Source organism: Melanerpes formicivorus, unplaced genomic scaffold (assembly GCF_026170545.1).
Source record: "Melanerpes formicivorus ecotype bairdi unplaced genomic scaffold, bMelFor1.0.p_v2 SCAF_10, whole genome shotgun sequence".
In the NCBI taxonomy this organism is placed as follows: Eukaryota; Metazoa; Chordata; class Aves; order Piciformes; family Picidae; genus Melanerpes; species Melanerpes formicivorus.
The window spans coordinates 20,121,633-20,138,393 of NW_027142362.1; the positions used below are offsets into that span (position 1 = coordinate 20,121,633).

A 16,761-nucleotide genomic window follows, 5' to 3' on the forward strand; every position below is an offset into this window, starting at 1 on the left:
TATCCCTGTAAAATGACCTCTTGATAGAAAAAATGCCTACTGAAATCAACTACTTTGGGTGGTTCTTGTTTTAGGAAGGTACAAAGTTGCTAAAATTATATCTGCTGTCTATCTCTTTCCAAACAGCACCTGCTAAATGCCCTGTAAAACCATTTAGCCCTTCTTTCCAAACCTGCTCTCTCTGAAAAGAATGAAATCTTAAACAGTAGCTTACACATAAAAAATGCATTAATGCCAGCTGCTTGTTTTCTGTGGCAATGTGCCTGCTGTAGAGTTCCATTAAGATCTAGGGAAAATCGCTGTATTTGTTGTTGCTTTAAAAGCTGTCTTTTGTAACAGCTTTTTCTGTATCTGGTACAGGAAAAAAGCAGTGACAATTTTGTTGTTGTTGTTCAGAGGATTCATGACATGTTATCTATCTATTGTAATAATGGAAAGATTCTGGTTCTTACTAACTGCTGTCAATTTATTTTTCATTGAAATATCCCAAACATTCTCATTTAGAAAGTTAAAAAACCACAGCCCCCCACCACACTCCTGAATGTTTCAAATGGAAGTTTAAAAATCACTTTGAATATTTTTCTTTTTGCTAGACAACACACTTCTTCCCTCCCCCGACCGGGCCTAAGGGAAGCAGCTGCTGCTCCAGGTGGAGTTACCGTTAGTACTATTTACGCTTTGGCGGCTACAGCCGCGCTTTAGGGAGGCGCGGCCGGTCGCTCGGAGGCAGGAGCCGCGGCTCAGCTCCCGCCTCCCTCAGCAGCACCTGCTGCGCCCAAGGGGGAGCATAGTTGCTGGCTGTGGAAGAGACGGGACGGTGCTTAAGGGGTCTACTACCGCTCTGTCGCCGAGGTACCTGCGAGCAGACTTCATCTCACGGCACTCGCCTCTCTCACGCCGTGCTTCCCCTCAGCCCGAGGGGCAGGCGCTGTTTGTCACCCTACCGATGCGGGGCCCGGAGGCGCACAGCCTAACCCCGCAGCCCCACGCGGACTCACTCACAGCGCGGGGCTACGAGCTGGTACTTCTGGGCCAGCTCCGGGAAGACGGCCCAGGACGATGTCTTGCTGCTGACGCTCGCGCCGCCGCCCCCCGCAACGCGCCAGCCGCTGTAACGGTCCCCACACGAGCTGCGCTCCCCCCACCCCGCACCCTTCCCGGGCTCCCGGCGGGGCGTGGCCAGCGCCGCCCGGCATCACCGGCGCCCCGCCGCTGCGCCCCGTCCGCGCCGCGGGGCTCTGAGGCAGAGGGGGCCGTACCCTGACCATGGCCGTGCTCGGATTGTGGCTGCGCTGCGGCGGCCGCCTTCTGCTCCTCCTCACCTGCTTCTTCGCGCCTTTTCTTGGCAAACCCGGAGCCGGCCCCGCCGTCCGCGCCCCTTACGCAGGTAAGGCTATTCGAGTGGCCCGGTGAGGGCCAGAAGGACGGGAGAGCTCGGTCAACGGCAAGCTACGAGTCCTTGGGAGCTTAGGCTTTCGTGTAGCCCGCCGTTGTGTGTGGGGAGAAGGGGAGGTTGTGCCGGAGTCTGGGCGTCTGCCGGGCCGCCGCTGACTCCCTGCCCTGCCTGCTCCGGCCCTCAGGCCGGCATCTGGGAGTGGCGGGAGCGCAAGCAGGAGGTGAGCCAGGGTCGTGTGGAAAAATGAGGCGGGTTTTGCGTGTGTGGCTGGGGCGGCCACGCACCGCACGGCGACTTCCACCCCGTCAACTTTTACCAAGAGGAGACCAAGACAAGGCTGGTTTGGAGGCAAAGAGAGGTTCTAATGGTGCTGAGGTAGGGACTGCGGGACTTCTGCTAGCCTATGAGAACGAGAACGTGACCTGTAGAGATCCTGGTCACTGACTTACCAGGGCTGTCCCTTGCACAGAAGAGGGGAAAACGCCTTCGCCAAACTACGGCTTTTATGGTGCATACCAGTCCTGACTACTGGGCATTTAATTACACTGGTTTTAGGTTATTTAAATTAACGTGTAACGCACGCTCTGAAGATCTGAAGCATCTTAATTCTCAGGTTTTGTGCTGTTTACTTAGATGAGCTACAGTTGTAGGTTTGTGGTACATGTTCTTTGCATATGGTATGGAGGTGAATTTACAGAATAGATTGTGATGGTTACACTGTCGCATGTGTAGAAACTCTTACGAACTTAGAGGAAAATTATTCTTAGATTGATCATGCTTTATTTCTTTGACTTCAAAAGAGTGGGTCTCAATTTCATCAGGGTGTAACTTTCAGAGTTGAAGACTGTAAAAAGCTGAAGCTAGTTAGTAATTCCACTTTGACTTACAGACAGTCTAGTAAAGATGACTGTGATGTTTTAAAAATGCTTAATGTTGACTGAATCCTTGAAGAAAAACATGGCAGTGTAAGCTGCTTTGTAAGATAGATGGACATTTTTTTTTCCTCTCTCAAGTGATGACTGAACAATTCGTGTGGCAAGTTTTGAACAGTTGCCATTGCACTTTCTAGACTTCAGTGAGCTTCCTTTGTTATAAATTATGTTAAATCGTTTGAAAAAGTAACCACAATATCATCTGAATAACTACACTAGTGTACCAAGACAAGTGCACTGGATGTATTTATTCACCTTCCTGGTTTGTAGGCAAACTGTTAGTTATTTATAGTAGTTAGGTTTGTGAATAAAAGTCTGTATGTTGCAATAACATGCTGTTAAGGAACTTAATGTTAACTACCAAGTATGGATATTTTACCATGATTACTTTTCTCAGTAATGTTTTTGCTTTATTATGGTAGTATATGATCGTGATTCCATGATAAGGCTGCATTAGTGCTAGATGTTGCTTCTGAATCTACATCTTAACATTAGGTTTCTTAAAAGTGACCCTTTCTATTCTTCTGTGGACCCCTTTTGAAAAAGAACCAAGGAGGGATCAAAAGAAAACCTGAAATCATTAACACTCAATTATATCAACTAGACAATGCTTTGAACTGCCCTGTTTGAAGTATAAGGACCAGTGTTACCTGCAATCCCGTGTTTCACTGGTAATCCTTATAAAAAGAATACTGCTGCAAAATCATATTAAGCTGCTGTTAAATGTTCAGGGAGGAAATGGTAGAACTGAATTTTGTGTCTGAGGTCAGGTGTTTAATTTACATGTCTGCTGTGGAAAGTGTACTCTGAGTACTTCAGAGTTTTGAAAAAATGAATCATTAGTCTGGTTTGTGCATAAGTATTTCTCCTTTTGGCAGGTCAAGTTTTGGCCATCCAGCATTTTTTCATGTGATTTGGGATTTTTTTTTTTTAATCCCCCCTGCCCCCAAACATGGAATCACACTGAGCTGGAGTGAGCAGAGTTTCAGATGTAAATTACAAAGTAAACATTGTCATGGGGATTTATCACTGAATAGTATAGAGAGCTGCCTTTGATTTAGACTACAGAAGTTGCCTGACCTCGACAAAAATAAAGCTCCATAAATGCAGGGATGCTTAAAATTGCCCTTCAAAGACTACAGGTCTTTTAATTTTTTTCTTAGAACAGTTAGCTAGTTGCAGGGGTGAGTGTTTCACCATCTAATTTAGTATGAGATTTGTACCTCAGGCTAGTTGTTTTCTAATCTTGGTAGCTATAGGTCTTACCCTCTTTCTCTTCTCCAGCAAGCATATCCACTCTGTTGCCTTAAGCCACATCTCTTTTCCTCTTATCATTTTTCTGCTTCCCACTAGTTCTTCCATTTTTTTATTAGCACTAATTGCAATAAGTAACTAAGGATTGCACCCTCTATTACAATCTTAAAAGCATACAGACACGTGGAAAAGAGTGTAGTCTGTGTCAAGTGGCCCTGTTAAATAAAATACAGAAAGATAGGGGTAGTTTGCTGACTCTTAAAATACTGTCCCCATCTCCATCTCTCTTTCATGCAAGCTGCCTTTTGAGGACCAGTATACCCTAGCTTATTAATAAATAGAATAAATGAGAAATGTGAAAAGCTGTAAGTATGGTCATCTTAAGAAACCAGTGAGTAGGTCCGTGTTTAGATGTTTGAAAACAATTCCCTAAGCATGTAAAAGTGATCAAGGAACACATTCCAGATTGGCATAGCAGAGGAGATGCTGTGTTTTAAGAGAAGCTTAGTCTGGAAACAGCGTGTACCCTGCAGATGCTGTATTGCTGTGCAGGAGGTCATCTTACAGGAACTCAGAAATGGTGAAAGTGCAACTTTGCCTCTGCATTGCTTCAAGGTCACTTAATGGAGAGAGAATACACAGCTGCACCGTCATTGTCAAATTGTATCCAAAATTCAGCTGAGAGTTGTAACTGCAAAAGGGAAATGTAATTAATGCTAATATGAAAATCAAGCATTTATGGAATATTAGGCTGAAATATACACAAACCATTCATAATTCAGGAAATAGGAACACAGAAACAGAAAAAATAAGTTGTCTTCAGGAAGCATTCTTCTGGATGTTTGTAAAAAGCAGTACTTGGCAAATCTGTGTAGAGTTATAAGTAAGAAAAATTCCTTGACTAATGAGGGTACACTGAACCTAAGGTGTCAGTAAAAATAAATACTAATAGCTGTATGTATGTAAGATATGTCACTGGATCCTTTTTGGCAGGAACTCTGTCCTGTATATTTTCAAGTACTCACCTGAAGGTACGTACAATAAGTTCACCCATTCGTTGCTGTTACACAAGCCACATGCCAACAATCTTGAAATGTAAAGATGTTAAATTATAGAGCATGTACGAATAATACATCTAGAACCACAATAGGTTTTCAAATGAGGGAAATACGCTGTAAATAGGTAGATTTGTATTTTGAAACAAACACTAGTGAAACAACACTAGTGTTGATTTAGAGGACCATTCAGCAGCAGCTTAACCGTAAGATCTGGGGTTAAAAGGAATCCTGACTTGGTTTTGAACCTATTCCTTAAGCCACACTCTGCTTTTACTCCTACTGTATAATTCCAGAGAAAATCCAGCCAGTGTTCCTAATAATAGTTCTACTGGACTGTCCCAGACCTGCAGTGCAGAAGGCAGGGAATTCTCTTGTGGCTGGGCTCTGCATTGCTCTGGGTGTTTTATCTAAAGGATCTATAAAGTGCAGCCTTTTGCAGCACAGCAGAAAGCTGTTGCTGTTGTGTCAACCCTTTGGTAAAGGAGAGGCAACTTAAAAACGTAACATTGCCTGTCTTGGTTGTCTAGGCTGCCATGGTTGCAGTCACACAGAACTAGCTTAGGTCCATCTAAATTAGCGGGTTAAATGGTGTTAGTCAAGTTTCTGCTACAAATGCAACCCACCAAACTGTTGATCAAATTCTGAGGCAGATTTTTGCAAGTTGTGGTGAAATGGGAACTGGTACTACCTGACATAACTGACAATTTAGCCATCCCAGGCAATTCTAAAATTCTGGTTCTGTTCAGTACCTAATAATTTGATTCTCTGAATGCTGATAGCAGTCAACTTCACACAGAAATTGTTTCTACTGCCTTTAACTAATGTTTTTATTTCCTTGACCTTCTTTTATGAGAAAGGTTAAATCCATCAGTGTGTTTTTCTGCATGTATTCTTCACTACTTTATCTACTTCTGTTATGCCCACTAAATTCACCTCCTCTCCAAACAAAATTATGTTAATCTTTTAAATCTCTCCTTGTACAGATGACTGTCTCTGGTTTTAATCTGTTTATGACATTCTCTAGTGCTTTTCTGTTTCTGAATTATCTTTTTTTAGATGGGTGCTGTTAGTGAGCACATCATTTCTAGAGAGGTCATGCCATGCTTTTATGTAATGGTATAATATTTTAAATCTGCATTAGAAAGAGATGGTTGTGAACATTTTTTTTTGGTTTATTCTGTCCCTTAAACTGACTATAATAGTTTTTTTTCTGACAGTAATTTCAGTCAGTTTAAACCTCCTCAGTGAGTATCTCTAGAGCATATGTCTGTCATCTCATGGTTGACTTTTCTCTAGGAATTGGAGACCCTTTTGGAGCTGTTCCTTTCAGGATATTTGACATGTGTAGCTTGTGCTGCCTTTTGAGGCTGTGGCCTTCTTCAAGTCTTTCACACTGCCTTTGGAAGATCTTCATACTCAAGTTACTTATCTAGATGCTAATCTTGCCTTTTTTCCTCCCTTCTCTCCATATCTTCCTCAAGTTTGTCCTTTTTTTCCATGGATTCTCATAATGGAGAAACTTCAAACTCTGGTGTTTTGGGTTTTTGGTTTTGTTTTTTTTTGATTACTGGAGTTTTTAACAATACATTCCCATGAGACTGCTTTAGTTAAAAATGTCAGGTTTTGTGGATTCCCAAATATAAAGGACAGTGGTTGCCTGATAAAGTGCTTTAGGACAATGTTTGGATATTTATTAGAATAAACCTTTATTAGAATAAACCAAACCAGGTTGGAAGAGACCTTCAAGATCATCGTGTCCAACCCATCAACCAATCCAACCCACCCAAACAGCTAACCCATGGCACCAGAACAAGAGGACACAGTCTCAGGCTGCGCCAGGGGAGGTTCAGGTTGGATGTTAGGAAGAAGTTCTATACAGAAAGAGTGATTGCGCTATGGAATGGGTTGCCCGGGGAGGTGGTGGAGTTGCTGTCATTGAAGGCGTTCAGAAGGAGACTTGATGGGGTGTATATATATATTTTTTTTAAACTCTGGGCTTCTCTCTGCACGATGTTTCTGCATCTGCAGTATGGTTTACTGGTTTTTTTTCTTTTTTTCCTCAATGGTCTGCCATGTATTCTGTTCTCTTGGGAGACAAAGATGTTTATTTCCACTTCTTTGTATGACAGACTAAGATTTTGGCTGTTCCAGGCCATCAGTCAGTTTTCAGGTATTGATATGACTCCTTGAGAACTATGAACAAGAAGTACTTTCCAGTCAACATAACATTAGAATAGGTAGAGGATAGAGTTGTAAGTAGAAAGAAATATTCTACAAGTACTGCAAAATTTATACATCATATGCTTTGCACTTCATAAAATTCTTCTTGTAAGACTTTGGCTGTGCTTGCAGAGAAAAGGGAATGAGAAACAAACATAGCTGTAGCTCTTTGGACAACAGAATGTGGATGTACAGTGCTCATTTAAATCAATGCTAATACATTGCTTTTTAATCTAGGTGTATCTGAACCTTCTTTTATTGCTAAAAGTGAAGATCGTTTGTTTAAACATTTATTTGAAGGCTATCAAAAATGGGTTCGTCCAGTGGAACGCTTGAATGACACGATAAAAATAAAGTTTGGCCTTGCAATCTCTCAACTAGTAGATGTGGTAGGTATAGTAAATGACTTTAATTTTATCCCCTAATTATTAAAATTGTGGACTGCAGTGTCATTTTAAATAATTGTGCATGTTTAACCTCAAATACATCAGATTATACCTGAAAATATTAATAGCTTAATAACAATTTAGGTGTGGGTATAAAGAGGAGATTGCAAAGAGGCAGAGAAGTCAGATAACCTCTGTGTTTAGTGATGTTTACAAGAAAAAGGAAAAAAAAGAAGAAAGGTGAGTGAAATTCTTAAACCCTTGAAATTGTGCTTAATTTATTTATTCAGTGAGAAACTCAGTTATTTTTAAACTGAATAAATATAATTTCTGTAAAATTCAGGAACATTTGCAAATACTGTTTTTTTTCCCTGTTAAGCAGCAAAATACTTTTTAAGTCTTCAAAGAATTCACTTCCATAGTAATGAAGATTATCTCTTGGAATTACCTGTGATGTAAAAGAGATCAGCCTGATAATTTTCAGAATATTCTTTTTCATGTTGAATTCACTGTTTATAGCTGTGAGGTGCTTTCCTTCCACATGTTGGCTCTTCGTTTCTGTAGAAAAACCATAGAACTGTATAAAATAGAGTCAAATAATAAAATGGAAAGGAGGAAAGAGATAGAGGGGAAGAATGTAACTTAACAGTTAAATGATCCCAGGATACCATCATGCATTTAAAAAGTTCTCATTTAAACATACCAGTGGCTGTGATGCTTGCAGAGTGTGTTTTGTATTTTAAACTACAGCTGTGAACTAAATCAGCTAATTACTGTGCATATACTGTGCAGGGTTTTTTGTTTGTTTTCATAAAACATGCTTTATTTTTATAGGATGAGAAAAACCAATTGATGACAACAAATGTCTGGTTGAAACAGGTATGTGTAAAATATTGATGAAAAATTATGAGGTTTCATAGGTGCAAGTTGGAAGAAATTGTGTATTCCACAAACCTTAGTTGTCGTATGACTGTTTATGTCACATAATATCTTTTAAAATTTCCCTCCAAATGCTTTAAAGGATCAATTGTTCTGAAGCTCTTAAAAACCCAAATCAGCCAAACAAGAAAGGTAAATTTAAAAAAAAAAGCCAACAACCTAATTAAAATAAATTGGATATGGAATTGCTTGGCCATTTGAGATGTATGTGTCCAGCCATACAGTTACTACTACTACTGCATAAGTTTTCTTTACAAAACTCTGTTAAGGAAAGTATGGGTTTGCGTAGTCTTCTGTATGACAATTGCAAGATCTTTCCTTTGTAAGGTGCTTCAGATTATCAGACAACTGAAGAATTTGTTTCAAAGCTGTATGTGCTTGGTGAAAAGAGCTACTTTTCCTATTTTAAGACTTAATGGGCAGGAAGAAGCCTCAAGCTTTATATTAATCAGAGTCCAGTGCTAAACATAATGGGCACCATTAACTTGGGAAATGCTGTTTGTGGATAATTCTTGATTTAACTTAGGAAACTGTTTGCAGACTCTGATTACACTGGGTGGCTAAGTAAGTTATTTTTCCTTGGGCTGCTGCCTCCCCAAGTAAATGTTATTTAAGGCAAAGTTTTTTCTGTTCAGGAACATTTTCATAGCATCATAGTATTGATTACTTGGCAAGTGTGAGAGACAATTTGTCCATGTGAACACTTTGTGCCCTCTTAATAGTTTCTGCAGAACTTGTTGCAATTGAACCAGTTCAAATAAACTAAGAACTGACCTGGACATGCATTTGAAATTCTACGTGAAGGTGAATTCTTAGAAACTGGGGGTACTGGTCGATGGCAAGCTGAACATGAGCCTGCAGTGTGCCCAGGCAGCCAAGAAGCCCAATGGCATCTTGGCCTGCATCAGGAACAGTGTGGCCAGCAGGAGCAGGGAGGTCATTCTGCCCCTGTATACTGCACTGGTTAGGCCACACCTCGAGTACTGTGTCCAGTTCTGGGCCCCTCAGTTTAGGAAGGAGGTTGACTTGCTGGAACGAGTCCAGAGAAGAGCAACAAAGTTGGTGAGGGGTTTGGAACACAAGCCCTATGAGGAAAGACTGAGGGAGCTGGGGTTGCTCAGCCTGGAGAAGAGGAGACTCAGGGGTGACCTTATTGCTCTCTCCAACTACCTGAAGGGAGGTTGTAGACAGGCGGACGATGGTCTCTTCTCCCAGGCACCCAGTACCAGAACAAGAGGACACAGTCTCAGGCTGCGCCAGGGGAGGTTCAGGTTGGATATTAGGAAGAAGTTCTACACAGAGAGAGTGATTGCCCATTGGAATGGGCTGCCCAGGGAGGTGGTGGAGTCACTGTCATTGGAGGTGTTCAGGAGGAGACTTGATGGGGTACTTGGTGCCATGGGTTAGCTGTTTGGGTGGGTTGGATTGGTTGATGGGTTGGACGCGATGATCTTGAAGGTCTCTTCCAACCTGCTTTATTCTAAAATAAAAAGTTTACTCTAAACTCGAGTTTTCTTTTTGAGCTTTTGTATACAGAAGTATAAAATTACCAAAGTGCTACTTTGCCTGCAATGGTGCTATTTTAGTGCTGCTGATAGAAACCGGAGCAACTGTCTTATGAGATTTGTACTTTTTAGGTGATGAAAATGTTTTACTTGTTTCTGATCAGATTCCAGAGTCATTGATAGTCATTCAGAGCAAGCTTTTATCAAATTTAGTTGTCTGTTCTTATTGATGTATACATGCTTTGATGAAGGATTTTAATACCTTAGTTTCTGTACAGAAATACTGTCAAGTGATGCTTATAACAGAAAACTAATACTGGATGAGGTAAATTCAGCATTGTATGAAAATTTTAGAGGCTGGCTTGATGATTGTAAATAGTTAAAAAAATTGTCTTTTAATTTATTTTCATTCAGTCTTGCCCTGCTTAAATCAGCTTCACGATAATAGTGATTTTTGCATCTCGGATATCCACAGGAATGGGTAGATGTGAAATTAAGGTGGAATCCTGAAGACTATGCTGGAATAACGTCTATTCGTGTCCCTTCAGATTCTATTTGGATTCCAGATATCGTGCTATATGACAAGTAAGATTTTAATCATTTAGTGTAAGTGTACTTAGTTTCTAACTTTAATATCCAAGCTGCCTCTAGAAGACTCCTTCTATAGATATGTGAGTACATTTAGTAGTGCTAAGAATGTATGGAAAACTTTGTCTGAGTTCAGATGGATTTTGTTGCTGTGTCAATTGCTTAGATGTTTTGCTTTGGCTCTGTATGGAATTTCTAGTTTGTTTAAAAAGTTTATTTCCCTTTCTCTATGTAAACCTTTTGCTTTGTTTTTACATTGGAAAATAGTGCTGGGTACCAAATAATAGTGTAGAGTGATGGGAAGGAAACAACTAATCCATGCCGTCGTAAGTGATATTCATCATGGATTTAAAATGAAGGGGAGTTTCACTGGTTTTGGGCTTGGTTTGGAATTGTTTTGGCTTTTTTATAGAATTAACAGATCTCAGAAGTAATGACTTTTGAATTAACTTTTCTGCTCAAGTCAGGTACATATACAATGCTTTTACATTTCCTGATTTAAGTCAGGGAAAAAAGACTGTTGCAATGATTATAAATAAAAGGTTGAAGATGGCACACAGGTATTATTTTACCTGTTTCATAATTTATTCTATTTTTTTTCTTCAGTAATTATGATTTGGCCACATTGCAAAGTATTTATGTTATATTACCAATAGAAAAAACAGAGCTTGTTCATGCTCTTACAATCATTTGAGAAGACACTGGGACCACAAAAAGTTGCACATATCTTTTAATGCCTTGGAAACATTCTTTACCCTTCCAAAGCTGTTTTTACCTGTGTAATTTTCAGATTTTAAAACAAAATTAGAAGATTGTCTATGAACGCCATACAGAATTTTGGTTGTGAAGGAGAAGTAAGGATAAAGAGCTGAGATGATGACACCAACAAAACTTGCTTTAAAACAACCTCCCCTTGTAACTGCATGCATATATCTCTTTTCATGCAGTGCAGATGGACGTTTTGAGGGAACGTCTACAAAAACTGTGGTAAAATATGATGGCACCATTGCTTGGACTCCACCAGCAAACTACAAAAGTTCTTGTACTATTGATGTAACCTTTTTCCCCTTTGACCTCCAAAACTGCTCTATGAAATTTGGTTCCTGGACTTATGATGGTTCACAGGTTGATTTAATTCTTGAAGACTATGATGTTGACAAAAGAGACTTTTTTGATAATGGCGAATGGGAGATAGTGACTGCAACAGGAAGCAAAGGAAACAGGACTGATGGCTGCTGCTGGTATCCTTTTGTTACATATTCATTTATAATTAGACGTTTGCCACTTTTTTACACCTTGTTTCTCATTATTCCTTGCATTGGGCTTTCATTTCTAACTGTCCTTGTCTTCTATCTTCCTTCAAATGAAGGTGAAAAAATATCACTTTGCACTTCAGTACTGGTGTCTTTGACTGTTTTTCTTCTTGTTATAGAAGAGATTATTCCATCCTCTTCTAAAGTTATCCCACTTATAGGAGAGTACTTGGTGTTCACTATGATATTTGTGACATTGTCCATTGTAATAACTGTCTTTGCTATCAATATCCATCATCGCTCTTCGTCTACACACAATGCTATGGCACCTTGGGTTCGCAAGATATTTCTTCACAAACTTCCCAAGCTGCTTTGCATGAGAAGTCATGTAGATAGATACTTTGCTCAGAAGGAGGAAACGGCAAATATGAATGGATCAGAATCATCTAGGAACACCTTGGAAGCAGCTCTGGATTCTATTCGATATATTACAAGACATGTTATGAAGGAGAATGAAGTTCGTGAGGTTGGTGTTTTTTATGTTACACTTTTTGTGAAGCTGAAAATAAGAAAAAGAAGTGATGGTTTACTTGGCAGTTGCAAATTAAATGCATGCTATGGAATTTCCATCTTCTCTGGAAGCCTCCAATTATTTCCACTGGAACAAATTTTGTGCATGGTACAATACTGAGAATTGTTACAGGTACTCAGCTGATCCAACGCAGTAGTTGGGTTCTTTAAGTTCATTTGGTTTCTTCTAGAAGTAATTTCATGTTATTAATGAGTCATTTTGCAGCTTTCAATTCCAAATAAAAACAGCTTCTAATGCCCTAACTTACATGAATCTAAATACAAGTTGTATAGTTGTATGCTGGTCATTTTGTGCTAAGACCGAAGACCAAATAGATGACTTCTTGAGTTTTCTTCTACCTTTATTATTACTTGTCTCTAAGTTTATATCAAATGCTTTTCTTCAGTCTGTGTATTCGCACTCTGAACTATCCTTAATGTATGTTTACACAATTTAGATAAGGGCATTCTGAATCTCTTTTCCTTTTGCGCTTTTTAAACTAGCAGCATTTGTACATCAGGGACTTAAATGCTATTTTCAGACTAGTGTAGAAATACAGACGCTTGTTATGTGGTCTCATGATACTGCTATCTTTTGTGACGGCAAGGCCTGAGATTCTTTCAATATATACAGAAATTACTGTCTTCAGAAGCTGCTGCTTATTAAGAGCATGTTCTTCTGTACTAGCCTGGGAGTAAGCTAATGTGCTTTCTCAGGACTCAGTTCTGATATTATCACAAAGAATCCAGCCTACATTTTAAATAAATGTAGCTACTGTGGTTTTAAAAGAGCATCCAATACCTCTACGTTGTATAAACAACAAAACCAGAATAGTTTTCTATTAAATACATAATTTCCTGTAAATTAAGGGTTGGCTCTTTCTCTTACTGATCTTACTCCATTTGAGTGACAAGAGATGTGGTAAGTATTTGGTTTTCAGATTTAATATTGGTGTGTCTCCAGACCTCAGAAATTAATATACAGCTGACTGGGGATTCACTTTATCTTCTTATTTGGGCTCCAGAGAATGTGAGCTTTAATTGCAGAAGCTGTTAATAAAAACACCACTAGTGCTGTTATACCCTTACCTCTTAGGAAGCAGTAGGCTTGGGAGTGATGGATAGCTCCAGCTGAAATCAAAGACAGTTATTTGGCAAGGTTTTAATTTGCTTCCACAATTATATCTGCTATATTTGCAAAACTATGTATAGATATTAATAATTCCATCAAGCCCAAAAATAGTCCTGAAAATACTGTGAGTTTGTCACATCGTGGCTGGTTTGTTTGTGTGTGTTTAATTTTGGATGGTGGTATTTTTTATTTTAAGTTTGGTTTGAGTGGTGTTTTGGTTTTGTTTCTTTGTCTTATGCTTTATGATGAGGCTGTGGCATGAATCCTAAATCCTGCAGTCTGTTAGAAAATTGCATACTGATTTAATCTTTCTGTTGCTGAGGATATTTAGTGCTTGTCAGGGTCTCTTTCTGCATTGCATTCTAGTATTTGTCTGTATAGCTTTCCAGTCTTCAAAGAGGGATGTTTGTTGCTCTTCCAGCTCATACTGTAGTTATAAAAAGGTACTGAAGGGGATAATCAATTATGCCTGATTTGGGAAGAAAGCTTACTGTAAAGTGATTAAGAATTGCAGGGTTTTGAAGTGTGTTCTGTTCTCACAGATACTAAGTCTTATGCTCTTTGTTTTCTAGGTGGTTGAAGACTGGAAATTTATTGCTCAGGTGCTTGATCGAATGTTCTTATGGGCTTTTCTTCTGGTTTCAGTAATTGGATCACTTCTGTTATTTATTCCTGTTATTCATAAATGGGCAAGTATAATAGTACCTACGCATATAGGCAGTACAAATGCATAAAGTAGTTTTGGGTCTGTCTTCCGCTAATATAGCTCTGGAGAGTTGTGCGGTAGCTCTGTTTCCATGCGCGTTCTTTGCAGGCATGTTTCTGATAAAGAACAAAAATATCCAAACCCAGAAATTTATATTAGAGCATGGCATCCCTAGGAGATGCAAAAGTCAGTTTGCTTATTGTCAGTCTACTAAGCTATTTCTACATTAGGTCAGAATTAAAAGGACCTTCTAAGCACTTGCATGTGTGATGTGTCAAAAAGCATGCAGTGACACCTACTGTGAAATAGGATAGAAAATTTTTTAGACAGTGATCACCATTGTCCGAATATGAATTACTATATAAGTTGTTAATTGAGCATTAAATATTGGCAGATATTTACACAGCAGAGCTGCTTGTTTCAATTTACTATAGTATGCAAAGGAGAATTTTTATCAGCTCTCCAAATGTGTTGTGAAAATGTAAAGTTTCTATGGAATAAATATAAAATAGTAAAATAGTAAAAAATAGTTTGGTTGCATTTTGTCTTCATAAATTTTCAGTGGAATTTGCTGCTAAATTTAAACTCTTTCTAATGTTATCATACTGATGTGAACATTTAATGCAGTAAGGCTTAAAATGCCACAGGCTGCACAAATATTGATCTCTCTCTCATCTAGGGAGAGAAAGGTAAAGACAAATTAAATGAGTTCCCAAGTTGCACAAATATTCTAATGGACCAACATTTAGATTTCTTTATTCTTGATGAAGGATTTGATACATACTGCTAGTGGCAAACACGTTAATCATTTCCTGCCTTTGCGTGTTTCTCAGAATTAAGTTTTTAAGCACAGGTAGAAACTACCTCTAAGAGATTCTCCTACTTATAGAACTATATGTAACTCTTAGGCTGTGAAGACTTACAGCTTTCCATACTTTTTTCCCCCTGAGAGTACTGAAAACTAACTTACAGTTTTTAAATTGTCGCATTAAAATACTCTAGAAATACTGGTTCTGAATTCTTTCACTTTCATTCCCATGCCACCTTTCCTAAATGTTTCTAGAAGACTCTAAACCAGAAGTTTTCTTAAACCAAAATTTAGTCAGTGTGTGTTGAAATACAGTTGCATCATACCAGGCTAATAAACCAATGCCAAGCTAGAACAAGCCTTGCTCAAATTACTGCTTTAATAATAACACGTTTGAGAAGTTTTACATAGATTGTAGTGACTTTGATAATGTAGTGATTATGAATTTGGAAAATAGATACATGTCCCTATCTCTCCTTCAGAATAGCAGTACCAATTATAATACTGATTGCTTAGGGCATAAATTAGATATCATTGAATATTTATTTAAAGTTATTTTCACTTGTAGGACATTCTTGGGTTTATGTAACTTTTTAAGGCTTGCAGGTGGGGCAATGACGCCAGGCAAGCCTCCCTTTGTTTTCTTTTTATTACTATCTGGCAGTAGATACCTGTATTTCTTCCAGTCCCATCATAATTAATTTTAAGGGTTAATTTGCAAACATGATCTGATTTAATCCATTAATATAATAATTTTTGCCTTTTCAGTATTACTATTGTTGACTTCGTGTGGAAATTGCAGAAATACTTTAGATATCTTATTTCCTCATCAAATGCAAAATTTAATTTTATATAGTCCTCCTTGGGGTTTGATCACTGAAGTTTATCTTGGTTATATATATTATTAAGTCCCCGCCTCATCTCTTTCTTATTATCACATGATGTCTGTAGACTGCCCAACTTTATCACAAGGTGATTGGCAGCACATTGGCCAATGGAACATCTGTCTTCACACTAGTAACTCACAAGTGTTGCAAATGCATGAGTTTCTTCTAGTCACTTCTACATCCTGATCCTGGTAAATACAGATAAGATAGCTGACACTAGAATCATTGATCTCTCTTCCTTATCTCATTTGTCTGAAACTTGGAAGCATGGGCCTCTACTTATGTAACTTGTTTCTGAATGCATTGAACTGTAGCCAATGCTACCTTATATAGGTTTATGTCACTTGGTCAAAATAATAATAAAAACAAAAAGATACTTTTCATCAGCTTGATTCTCTTTATTTTCATGTTATATCACTTGACACACTGTATTAAAAAAAACCAAACAACAAAACCAAAACACAGAACCAATTCCAGAGTCATACAGAGAGAACAGTTCATATTTTTACAAAATATTTTCTTATGACATTATTTTGTTGCGTTATTCATGCTCTTGCAAGCCCAAGCAGCAATTTTAGCATACTTTACAGGACTATTTTGTATCTACGTGCCTTCCTTTGTCATAAAACACTTTGCAATAGCAGAATGCTTCTGTATCCAAACTTTCCTATCAAAGTTTTTTGATCCTTCTCATAACGTGGAGACTGCATCTTAGTGTGTTTCACTTGAGGGCAGTTTTAAACATTGTTAGGTTTGAATAGCTTGTTTTTTCTGACACTCTTCTCATACATGGAAGTACAGGGATGCACAGAGTTTAAATTTTGACTGTTTCCTTAACATCATCTATTACTTTACCTGTTTGTTCTCCTCTTGTAATAAACTTGCCCGTAGTCCTTTCCTCCCATGATCTGAGTTAGTTTTCACGCCAGTGGCAATGTCTGCATTCTAACAATTTGGTATTTATGCTTCCTAAACAATTGGGTCCTTAAAAGGCATTCGTAGAACTCAGTATGAACTTCTTCCCTGCCTGTTGTGGTCTGAAGAGACCTGATGCTGGACTCATGGAAGCAAATCTAGTAGCCCAAAGTTAGTAGCCAACCTGTCTTGACTTTCTCAATATTCATATA

At 38.7% G+C, this 16,761-nt stretch overlaps 1 protein-coding gene across 2 annotated transcripts; it reads left to right on the top strand.

Annotated features, from left to right (window-relative positions):
• Nucleotides 1–1,205: 1,205 nt before the first annotated feature.
• Nucleotides 1,206–16,024, top strand: CHRNA5 (cholinergic receptor nicotinic alpha 5 subunit). Of its 2 annotated transcripts, none has more exons than XM_068144113.1 (6): nucleotides 1,206–1,387; nucleotides 7,098–7,249; nucleotides 8,081–8,125; nucleotides 10,166–10,275; nucleotides 11,226–12,057; nucleotides 13,806–16,024. In XM_068144113.1, exons 1-6 carry the CDS (start codon nucleotides 1,267–1,269, stop codon nucleotides 13,965–13,967), a joined length of 1,422 nt encoding a protein of 473 aa, XP_068000214.1. In that variant the 5' UTR covers nucleotides 1,206–1,266; the 3' UTR covers nucleotides 13,968–16,024. The 2 variants fall into 2 exon arrangements, with proteins under 2 accessions (XP_068000214.1, XP_068000215.1); XM_068144114.1 differs by lacking the exon at nucleotides 1,206–1,387 and adding an exon at nucleotides 5,859–6,490.
• Nucleotides 16,025–16,761: the final 737 nt, after the last annotated feature.